Source organism: Lithobates pipiens, unplaced genomic scaffold, assembly GCF_037356315.1.
Source record: "Lithobates pipiens isolate NorthernLeopardFrog02 unplaced genomic scaffold, aLitPip1_a1.2 Scaffold_18, whole genome shotgun sequence".
NCBI classification, from domain to species: Eukaryota; Metazoa; Chordata; class Amphibia; order Anura; family Ranidae; genus Lithobates; species Lithobates pipiens.
The window spans coordinates 353,478,608-353,490,971 of record NW_027507758.1 but is presented as its reverse complement, the minus strand read 5'-3'; the positions used below and the strand labels follow the sequence as shown (position 1 = coordinate 353,490,971).

At 44.4% G+C, this 12,364-nt stretch overlaps 1 protein-coding gene across 4 annotated transcripts in view; it reads right to left on the bottom strand.

Moving 5' to 3' along the window:
• Positions 1–873: 873 nt before the first annotated feature.
• Positions 874–12,364, bottom strand: part of LOC143988162 (putative cation-transporting ATPase 13A4) — a 162,071-nt gene continuing 150,580 nt past the window's right edge. For all 4 annotated transcript variants that reach the window (XM_077487495.1, XM_077487493.1, XM_077487494.1 and 1 more), the window contains one exon: positions 874–2,321. In XM_077487495.1, coding sequence (XP_077343621.1) covers positions 2,067–2,321 — 255 coding nt within the window. In that variant the 3' untranslated portion in view covers positions 874–2,066. The remainder of the gene's footprint in view (positions 2,322–12,364) is intronic.

The following is a 12,364-nucleotide window of genomic DNA, read 5'->3' as shown; positions in this document are numbered from 1 at the left end:
GTCCCGTGCCCTCTTCGTCGGCGGCCATTGTAAAATTCAAAAGCCGCGCCTCCTCCTTCGCCTGTGATAGGCGGAACACTGAATTTCCCAGCAGCCTGTGTTCCGCCTATCACGGACGTCGTATCATCCTCGTCCGTAGTACGAGGATGAGAAGATGCCCGTGATAGGCGGAACACAGGCTGCTGGGAAATTCAGTGTTCCGCCTATCACAGGCGAAGGCGGAGCCGGAGGCGCGGCTTTTGAATCATAGAATGGCCGCTGTCTGTCTGCTCGACACGCTGATCGAGCGGGCAGACAGCGATGACTCGAGTATAAGCCGAGGGGGGCACTTTCAGCCTCAAAAAAGAGGCTGAAAATCTCGGCTTATACTCGAGTATATACGGTAGGTATAATAGCATGTGTTCCCCCAAAGGTTTCAGGTTATCAATCCAATTGGCTCTGGACAATCAGGCTTTTATAGATATTAGGATCAGAAATAATGATGAAAATAATCCATAGTGCTTTCCATAAATTCACAGTTCTTTAATAAAATTCTAATTTACTTTAAAACACTCACGTGACACTGCGCTTACCTCTGTTATAAAAAGTTATGACATACATGTACAGTAGAAACCCAGAGTCATGAATACTTTTAAGTTTTCAACCCAGTATTAGGTGGACAAGAGTCCCATGAACAGACATGACTGGTAGCCTCCTACATTAGGAAACCAGAGTTGTAGGTCCCTGACCCCACTCTGCAATAAACATAATTAAGGAGTACCCCCTTTAATGCTTACAGTTATGTGCACTCCCATACATGGACAAAGTTGTTTACAATTATCATGGTTTAAAAATATGCTGAAATAGTTAAAAAATAAATACAGCACAACAAAATACAGGCACATTCATATTTAATGATGAAAAATATATAATATGACCACCAGTAGGCTACCTGTTAGATGACATCAGGAAATATGCCCCAAATAATATAAGCAATACACAAAATATATTGAACATAGGCTGAAAATGCTGAATCAAACAAAAAAAGCAGGAAGACAAATGTGCTAGCAGTGACAAATGAAGATGCAGATTTAATTGCTGACAAATATAAAATAAAAAGATTTACATAAAATGAATCTAAATATGCAGATTACAAACATATACTCTGTTCTACAAAAGTGAAGAACACGTGTGATATTTAAATATCTATACTTGGAAGTGTCATAACTGAACAAAAATGGAAACAAAATGAGGTCTAGCCCAAATGTGGAAACTCTGCATGTCCCCGAGACTTACATATACATATTAGATGTGGATTTTTTTTAAAAGTATGAAGTATGAACTATGAAGTCTTTTCAGCACAATCACAAAGTGAAAAGTTTCTGTGCATAATATTTTAAAACCAAATTTAGACATTCCCACCCAACTCCCACTGCTCCCATCCTTTTTTTTTATAAATAACTTGCTGCGATAACCGTGATGCTATGTAAACAGAATAATCATGTGATGGGCAATCCACAATGATGCAGCTAGCAGGTTTGGTGTTATGAACAGCTCTCTGAATCATTCATCTATAAGTTGAGGGCACAGGGGAGATGCCCCCGCTAGAGACTACGATGCACTGCATTCACTGGAGGTCTCCAGTCTTCTGGTTTAAAAACCAACTGGAGTCATTCAACCCGAAAGACTGAAGATATTAAGTTTTGGAATTAAATTATTATGGGGATAGCATTGGAGAGAAGGTGAGTTTGCAGCCAGAGAAGCTTCTTTATTTAAAAATCCTTGGGGGATTATTTAGAAAAACTAAGTTGCTTAGAGTTGGGCTCCAAAAATGAGGTGGTTTAGCAAAGGTGACCTGTTTAATCACCAGTAGAATTAAAAAAGGAAGATGCTAGGAAGGTTAATATATAGGAAGAAAAACAATGGGGACCCATATTTCAATGTTCATTTGAAATAAGTTGTTGGAATTAGACCAAAAGAAAAAAGAAAACATTCACATGAGACTAGATGTCACTGAATATTGCTGTATTCAGTAAACAGCACAACAGAAAATGTCTTGGGATTTGAAAAGTCTCTAATTTTCACACTCACATGGCTGTTACAATTGTATGTTCTGAAATCACTTCTTTCCCATGCAGAGAGTTGCTGTAGATGGGCTTACTGTAAACGGTATCAGTGCTCTTTACGGGAACAGTCTGAATTGCATAGTCTGTCCTGTTCTTTGGAGGCCACTCAGAATCTTTCTGCAGTTTCCTCTGTAGTTTCCTATACTGACTTTTTGATTTGTAGTTAAATATTCTCTTTAACCAGAGCCAGAGTTTTCGGTTTTCAATGAAGTATTCCTAAAGAAAAATCCAGAGAAATCAAATCAAATCCAAATGGTTTACACTTTACTTCCCACCAACACTGCCATAACTATTTCACTCACATAACCTGGACCAAAAAACAGCGCATTAAAACAATCAGCTGGAAGGAAGCGTTCCCCACACAGTCTTCCCTGATAAAGTCACGTGACATGTGATGCAACACATTGGGTGGAGCCAGTGACGTCACTCGTTGGAGTGTCTTTGTCAACACAGCGAGCAGGCAAGACTGCGTGGGGAATGCCTCCTTCCAGCTGATTGTTTTAATGCGCTGTTTTTCGGTCCAGGTTATGCGAGTGAAATAGTCTTGTGTGCGGCACACAGGAGTAGTAATCATTGCGCAATGAAAGTTCTCTTTGTTTAGTGCCTATATCAATAAGAAATACAATCGTGAGCAACAATGTTTGGAATGGTGCTCTGAAGAAAAAAGGGGTACCCTTTCTGATCGTGATATAACTGTATTTGAAGCCATACATGGAAATGGACTGAGTGTGTGGTTATTATTTTGTATATGTTAATCTGTGGTCATATGATTGTATAAACTGATTACAGACACCTCAGGCACATTGCACTTTAATAGTTGATTCTGAATATAATTAATTTGCAGAGTTATTTCTTCGTATATATTTTTATACATATACAATTAATATTTGCAATTTGTTTGCGATCATTTAGGATTCATTTGTATAGTTGTACTGTATTATAGGTGTGATGATGAGGAATTAGTATTGCATATTTGCACGTTATTATAAGTACAGGCATACCCCACTTTTAAGTACACAATGGGGTTTATTTACTAAAGCCAGAAAGTGCAAAATCAGGCTCATTTCTGCATAGAAACCAATCAGCTTCTAACCCCAGCTTGTTCAATTAAGCTTTGGTAATAAAATCTGGAAGCTCATTGGTTTCTGCAGAAGTGAGCCTGATTTTGCACTTTCTAGCTTTAGTAAATAAACCCCATTGTGTACTTAAAAGTGGGGTATGCCTGTATATTGTTTGTATTGGGAATTTATTTTGAGCATATATAGCAAACTCCTTTGTAATTTTTTTTTTTGCACATCATTTAACACTAATAAATTTTTCACAATTTGCACAGCATTTCGCACTTTAGATATTTGTTTGCACTTGCACAGTAATCTTTTAGCAATTTCTGCACAGTATATTATTATTGCATATTTTGCACAGTAGCTAACATTGCTTGATGTATGTTGTTGAGGAATTTAAGCAATTGTAGATCAATGAAGAGCACCCATAGCCTAAATAGTAAATTAATAGAAAATGTATTTGAGTGCACCATTAGACATAAAAATATATGCTGCATTTTTACCGCCTTCAAAACCGACTACCCCTCCAAGCTGTAATGGCAGCTGTAAAGGGATATACACATGCAGCGGCAAGAATTGTCCCTGGCAATGCTTGTTTAAATGAGCCCTGAGTCGGTAGGAGGGTAGTAATAGTGTGCTTCCCTAATGTTGTGATGTATATTTTCATCTTTTTCCTTCCCTCCCTCTTTCTCTTTTCTCTCTTTTCTCTCTTTCCTTTTTTACACTGGTAATTAGCTTTTTATAATACAGAAAGTTTGATGAAAAAGCTTAAAGTAAGAAGATGTTTTTCATAACCATATAATTATCTTTCAATATGCTTTGGAATATTGAATATGAAATTTGGAGCAAAAAGCAGCGAGAGACAGAAAGTCTCTCGCTGCTTTTTGCTCCAAATTTCATATTCAATATTCCAAAGCATATTGAAAGATAATTATATGGTTATGAAAAACATCTTCTTACTTTAAGCTTTTTCATCAAACTTTCTGTATTATAAAAAGCAAATTACCAGTGTTGAGCTTACCAGAATCACAAACAGGCACATTTTGAGAGCACCACATCTTGGATAAAGAGCAGTGAGGTGAATAGGTGCCTTAGAAAAGTGCTGAGAAAGTAGGCTGTGACCCCTGTACACGGCGACATTTTTTGCCTTGTAGCTGGCAATGCTCCTTTAACCACTTGGGATCCGCGCTATTGCCGAATGACGGCATTAGCGCGGACCTAGATTGCCGGGACTACGTCTATTGACGTCGTCCCGGTTACGAGCGGCCTGCGCGTCCCCTGAGGGGCGCGCGCGGCGCGCTCTGTGATCGGCGAGTCCGTGAGACTCGCCTGATCACCGATCCGTGTAAGGGGTCGATCCCGACCCCTTATCACGTGATCAGCTGTCAGCCAATGACAGCTGATCATGTGATAAAACTGAGCCGGTAATCGGCTAGTATTCCTCCTCGCGCTGACAGCGCGAGGAGAAAAAAAAAAAGCCGATCGCCGGCGGCCATGTTCGGGACATCAGTCCCGATCACGGCCAGCAATTCAAGCGGACACCTGCCCCCTGCCAGTGCCCACCTGCCACCCGCAGTGCCATCCTGAAATAAAGTAAGTGCCCCCTGTCAGTGCCACCCAGCAGTGCCCATAGTGCCCACAGTGCCACCCAGCAGTGCCCACAGTGCCACCCACAGTGCCACCCAGCAGTGCCACCCACAGTGCCACCCAGCAGTGCCACCCACAGTGCCACCCAAAATCTGCCTCAAAGGTGCTGCACCCCAGTGCCGCCCATCAGTGCCCAGCAGTGCCGCCCATCAGTGCCCAGCAGTGCCGCCCATCAGTGCCCAGCAGTGCCACCTATCAGAGCCACCTATCAGTACCACCTATCAGTGCCCATCAGTCCCATCTATCTGTGGTACCTATCAGTGCCCATCCGTGCCACCCATCCGTGCCACTTATCCGTGCCACCCATCCGTGCCATCTTATCTGTGCCCATCTTTGCCCATCAGTGCCGCCTTATCTGTGCCCATTGGTGCCGCCTTATCTGTGCCTATTAGTGCCGCCTTAACTATGCCTATCAGTGCCCACCAGTGCAGCCTATAAGTGCCCACCAATGCAGCCCATCAGTGCCCACCAATGCAGCCCATCAGTGCCCACCAATGCAGCCTATCAGTGCCGCCTAATCAGCGCACTTCAATGAAGGAGAAAAATGACCCGTTTGCAAAATTTTATAACAAACTATTAAAACATGATTTTTTTTTTTTTTTTGCATCTTTTTTTGTTTGTTTAGCATAAAATAAAACTCCGAGCTGTAACTAAATACCACCAAAAGAAAGCTCTATTTGTGGGAAAAAAATGATAAAAATTTCATTTGGGTACAGTGTTGTATGACCGCGTAATTGTCACTCAAAGTGCATCAGCGCTGAAAGCTGAAAATTGGTCTGGGACTGAGGGGGGTTTAAGTGCCCAGTAAGCAAGTGGTTAACCTCCTCGCGCCCGCCCTATGGCCGAATTACGGCCGTAGAGCAGGCGCATTCGTCCGGGTGGTCGTCCCTGGACGGCCCGATGTTTACTTCCGCAATGCGCGCCCCCGCGGACGCGCATCGCGGAAGCTCTGTGTTCGCCGTGTCCCCCGGGGACAGGCAAACACAGATCGCTGTAAACGGCCAATCACAGCGGCCGTTTACAGCGTGATCGGCGTGTCCAATGGGAGATGATCTCATATGTAAACATATGAGATCATCTCTCGGCGCCGCTCTCCTTCCTCGCACTGTCTGTGCGAGGAGGGGAGAGGGGAGAGATGAACGGCTGCAGCGGCAGCCGTTCTGCCTGTGGGGGGAAAAAAAAAAAGTAAAAGAAATAAAATAAAGTGCCATCCGCCCCCAGCAGTGCCATCCGCCCCAATGCCATCTGCCCCAATGCCATCTGCCCCAATGCCATCTGCCCCAGTGCCATCTGCCCCAATGCCATCTGCCCCAGTGCCATCTGCCCCAGTGCCATCCGCCCCAGTGCCATCCGCCCCAGTGCCATCCACCCCAGTGCTACCTGCCCCCAGTGCCATCCACCCCAGTGCTACCTGCCCCCAGTGCCATCCACCCCAGTGCTACCTGCCCCCAGTGCCATCCACCCCAGTGCTACCTGCCCCCAGTGCTACCTGCCCCCAGTGCCCCCTGCCCCCAGTGCCACCTGCCCCCAGTGCCACCTGCCCCCAGTGCCACGTGTCGTCAGTGCCACGTGTCGTCAGTGCCACATAGTGCCATCCGTCATCAGTGCCACGTATCAGTGCCATTTGTCATCAGTGCCACGTATCAGTGCCATTTGTCATCAGTGCCACCTGTCAGTGTCACGTGCCATCTGTTGTCAGTGTCACATGTCATCAATGCCACTTATCAGTGCCATCTGTCATCAGTGTCACGCGTCATCGGTGCCATGTATTAGTGCCATCTGTCATCGGTGGCACATATTAGTGCCACGTATTAGTGCCATCTGTCATCAGTGCCACGTTTCAGTGCCACGTATTAGTGCCACGTGTCATAAGTGCCACCCGTCATCAGTGCCACATATTAGTGCCATCTGTCATCAGTGCCACATATTAGTGCCATCTGTCAGTGCCACCTGTCATCAGTGCCACGTATAAGTGCCATCATTGCCACGTATCAGTGCCATCTGTCATCAGTGCCACGTGTCATTGTCCTGGTGCTTCAAAAGTGTAATAAATAGTCAACAAGTTAGATGTGTAATTTATGTTCCTAGAACACATGATGGCGCTACCTGCATGTTGGGCCTCTCTATGTGGCCAGGCTGTGAAAAAGTCACACACATGTGGTATTGTAATACTCAGGAGGAGTAGCAGAATTTTTTGGGGGGTGTCATTTGTGGTATACACATGCCACGTGAGAGAAATAACCTATTACAATGACAATTTTGTGGAGAAAAAAAAAAAAAATGAAAAATCTTAATTTTGCAAAGAATTGTGGGAAAAAAATGACAACATCAAAAAGCTCACTATGCCTCTTACTAAATACCTTGGAATGTCTACTTTCCACAAAAGGGGTCATTTGGGGGGTATTTGCACTTTCCTGACTTGTTCGGGTCACAAGAAGCGAGATAGGCCACCAGTACATCAGATGTGATCAATTTTGTGCGATTCGCACCACAGCTTGTAGACTCTCTAACTTTCACAAAGACCAAATAATATCCACTAATTTGGGTTATTTTTACCAAAGACATGTAGCAGTATAAATTGTGACCAAAATTTATGAAGAAAAATTAATAATTTGCATAATTCTGTCACAGAAACAAAGAAATATGCGTTTTTTTTCCAAATTTTCGGTCTTTTTTCATTTATAGCGCAAAAAATAAAAACCCCAGAGGTGATAAAATACCACCAAAAGAAAGCTCTATTTGTGGGAAAAAAAGGACAAAAAATTCAATTGGGTACAGTGTTGCATGACTGAGTAATTGTCATTCAAAGTGTGAGAGCACCGAAAGCTGAAAATTGGTCTGGGCAGGAAGGTGTTTAAGTGCCCTGTAAGCAAGTGGTTAAAGTGGTCCTTCTATCATTTTTTTATCTTTCCATCTATTACATCCTCTGCCCTTGTTGTTTTAACTTTGGATAGTAAAACATTTTTTTTCTGTCAGTAAATATCTCATACAGCCCACTTCCTGTTTCTTGCCTGGTAAAAAGCCTAGGCTTATGACCTCATGCACAGTTCTCTCTCTCACTCTCATGAGAGTTTGCCAGGAAGGGAGCGAGATGAGTCATAAGAGGGCCAATGAAAGATGCAGAGCTGGAGGTGTGTCTGTGTAAATCCAAGAAGTGAACAGGCAGCAGCTTCAGCTGCCCACAGTTAAAATGGCTGCAGCCAGACTTAGTGGAGGGAGATTTCTGCAGGATATTTGGCAAGTACAGAATCACAGTATATATATAAAAAAAATATGCAAAGTGGTTGGAGGGAAGCTTCAGAATGGCAAAGATGCTTTTATTACAAATTATGTGAGCCGACTGCAGTTCCTCTTTAAGGTAACGTTGTGAAGTTGTAACTTAATTAAAACCTCAACTCCAGGAAATTTGTTTATGTTATGTTGGAGCAGATAGGATTAGAAATGTCTGTCAGGCTTTTTTCACTACCTCCATTGTGGATACTTCTACTCACTTACTGTCTCTGTGATGACAATACAAGGAATGGGATGTACAGGTGTCTTTGGGACAAGCAGGAGAGGACAGCAATATGACTACAAAGAAGCTTTAAACCCTAGCTCACACTGCTAAAATGTGCTTTGGCTTTGTTTGTGTTCCCTTTCAAAAGATTTTATAATCACATCCTGCCCTAATGCTACGTACACACAATCAGTGTTTTCGTCTGAAAAATCTTGGATGATTTTTCCGACGGAATTCCGCTCAAGCTTGGCTTGCATACACATGGTCACATAAAAGTTTTCTGAACTTTCAACGGTCAAGAACACGGTGATGTACAACACTATGACGAGTCAAGAAAATGAAGTTCAATGCTTCCGAGCATGCATCGAATTGTTTCTGAGCATGCGTAGGAATTTTGCACGTGGGAATTGCTACAGACGATCAGAATTTTCGATCTGAACTTTTTCCGACGGAAAAATAGAGAACCTGCTTTCAATCTTTTGCTGGCGGAATTTCTGCCAGCAAAAGTCTGATGGAGCATACACACAGTCAGAATTTCCGACCAAAAGCTCTCATCCGACTTTTTCTGGCGGGATTTGCAATTGTGTGTACGGGGCTTAAAACGAAGAGAGCAGAATTCTCCGCAACAGAAACACCAGTGGTTTATGCACCAGTTTATTTGTTCTGAGTAGATTGTTAATACATCAGCTCAGATGCGAAGTGCTCCTAGAAATAATTTTGTTTTTTGTCAATGAAATTATGTTTTTTGTTTCAATACATTTTTATTGAGGTTTCTGGTACATAAACAGGGCAGAACAAAATGTAAATAAGTATCCATCTCCATTCCAATCATGTTCAAAGTATACAACATGTACAGAGTAATAAAGTAGTTTTGCCGAGAAACAGAAAAGCAAGTGAAACATGCATCAGTTGAATATAGCTAATAAGTTCAACATTAAGTCTTCAATACCAAGGTGAGATCAGACTATCCTTATGGGAAGGTAAGCAATTTAGGAGCCTCCCACACCAGTTCTAGGGCTGAAGTATGTTAGGAAAAGAGCTTGGTGTGTATTATGTGATACCAGCATGGTGTCTATTTTATAATCATTGTGTCCAAGGCTGCCAGAGGAGAACCACCCGGGCATAGCAGCTTTTATTGAGGCCATCATCATTTTGTAGTAGCTTTGATTCTGGACTAGGTCCATAGTTTTGAAAATCATAAGGGGGCTAGAAGATTTCCAATTTCTAGCTACACTATAAATGTGAAAAGTGATGCGACTAGGTCCGACGGTCTTCCCGACGGACTTTCGGCAGAGTTCCGACGGACTTTCCGAATGAACGGACTTGGCCACACACAAGCACACCAAAGTCAGATGGATACAAACGTGATGACGTACGACCGGAATAGAATAAGAAAGTTCATAGCCAGTAGCCAATAGCTGCAGTAGCGTCGGTTTTCGTCCATCGGGCTAGCATACAGACGAATTGATTTTTCGACTGGACTCGAGTCCGTCGGAAAGATTTGAGACATGTTTTAAATCTAAAGTCCATCTGATTTTTAGACAGCAAAGGTCCGATGAAGCCCACACATGATCGAATTGTCCAGCGGATTTGTTCCGTCTGACCTAGTCCATCGAAAAGTCTAGTCGTGTGTATGTGGCATAAGACAAACAGTGCTAGCAATGGAACTAATAATTCTCACAATAAATAAAAACTGTCAGTGAACATGTGATTAATTACATAAAAACATAAAATAAAAAAGTACAAATATTGTCCAATGTTGAATTAGGCCGCGTACACACGGGCGGACTGTTCGCGCAACTTTGTCCGCTGAACAGTGTTTGGGCGGACAGTCCGCTCGTGTGTGGGCTTTCAGCGGACAGTTTCAGCGGACAGTTGGACGGACAAGGTTTTTCGGAATTTCCGAAAAACTGTCCGCTGAAACCTTGTTTCAGCGAACAGCCCGCTCGTGTGTAGGCTTGTTCGTCAAACAAAGTTGCGCGCATGCTCAGAAAGGATTTTCACGCCGAAAGCTATAATGCAGTGTATAGGACGTCATATTTTTCGTCCCGTCGTACGTGCCGTTCACGTCATCGCGCACGGTTTCAGCAAACTGTTCGTCCGTCGTGTGTGGCCATGTCCGTCCATGCTAAGTTTGAGCGGACTGTTTGCCGAAACTGTTGGACGGACAAAGTTGGGCGAACTGTACGCGGCCTCAGATGAATCTTTCATGTACAAAAAAATGCTCTTTGTGGAAGTGTCACACAATAGTGAACCAATATTGAGAGTGCTCCCAAATGATGTATGAAAAAAGTGAAGGTCCCTACTAGTGATGGACGAACTTCCGACGGGACGTTTCGCGAACGCGAAATGCGAACGGACCCAAACGTTCGCGAAACCGAACGTTCGCCGCGGGCCCCATTGACTTCAATGGGAGGCGAACTTTGCAAACCTTCATGTCGAATTTGCGGCCACGTGGTAATTATTAGGGGGTAAAACGTAGTCCCACCATCTGGACAATGACATAATACATGTATGAGGTGAATTTGGGATCGATAACTACAAGCATTTTTATTTTATTTGGGAAATTGTTCTAACAATTCAGGACTATGGAGCTAATGAAGGCAATGGAGGAGAGGGAAGGTCAGGGACCAGGGTAGGCAAAGAAGAGGGTGCAGGAGATGATCACCAGCAGCGTGACATACCGGAATGACACATGCACCGTGATAGAGGCATCTGACAGCAGCACCGTAATACAGAGCACTGACAGCAGCACCGTGACATACAGCGCTGACAGCAGCACCGTGACATACAGCGCTGACAGCAGCACCGTGACATACAGCGCTGACAGCAGCACCGTGACATACAGCGCTGACAGCAGCACCGTGACATACAGCGCTGACAGCAGCACCGTGACATACAGCGCTGACAGCAGCACCGTGACATACAGCGCTGACAGCAGCACCGTGACATACAGCGCTGACAGCAGCACCGTGACATACAGCGCTGACAGCAGCACCGTGACATACAGCGCTGACAGCAGCACCGTGACATACAGCGCTGACAGCAGCACCGTGACATACAGCACTGACAGCAGCACCGTAAGCAGCCCCAGGAGGAAGTCAGCACAGCACAGGGATGGTGTGATCCCCTCATAATAAGAACCCCCAGGAGGAAGTCAGCACAGCACAGGGATAGTGTGATCCCTTCATAATAAGAACCCCCAGGAGGAAGTCAGCACAGCACAGGGATATCATAAGCAGCCCCAGTAGAAATATGACACCGCTCAACCTCTTCAAAGAGGAGGGTAGGGGCATATAGTACGGTGTGCTTTTTTGGGTCAAGGAAGTGAGCCAAATGAATTAAGAAGGTCTGTGTGCTTGATTAAAAAAATAGTTTATAGACATATACATGGTCTACTGGTCACATGTGTTGAATTCCTCCGAGATCCATGCCTCATTCATTTTTAGAAATGTGAGGTAGTTAACACTGTCGTGAGCTAGGCGAGTACGCTTATCGGTCACAATCCCCCCTGCTGCGCTGAACGTCCTTTCGGACAGGACACTGGATGAGGGGCAAGCCAACAGTTCGATTGCAAATTGGGCAAGCTCTGGCCAGAGGTCAAGCCTGCCCACCCAGTAGTCTAGGGGTTCATCACTCCTCAGAGCGTCCACATCGGCCGTTAACCCAATGTAGTCGGACACCTGACGGTCTAGGCGTTCCCTGATGCTGGATCCGGATGACACCTGTCGATGGGTCGGCTGAAAGAATGACCTCATATCCGAAGTCACCAACACATCTTCAAACCGGCCTCTTCTTGCAGGCGCTGTTGGATTGGTACCCGCAAATCCTTCTCTGGGAGTGGGAATTGCTCCTCTGCCAGCGCACGCAAAAGCAGAATGCAGCATTTCTCGAAGCAAGGCCTGGAAGTGCTGCATTCTGACAGCCCTCTGCGACGGCGGTAACATTTCCGCCATTTTGTGTTTGTACCGGGGGGTCTAAGTACGTTGCCACCCAGTACTGGTCCTTGACCCTCATGCTTTTTATACGGGGGTCCCTATTAAAACACTGGAGCA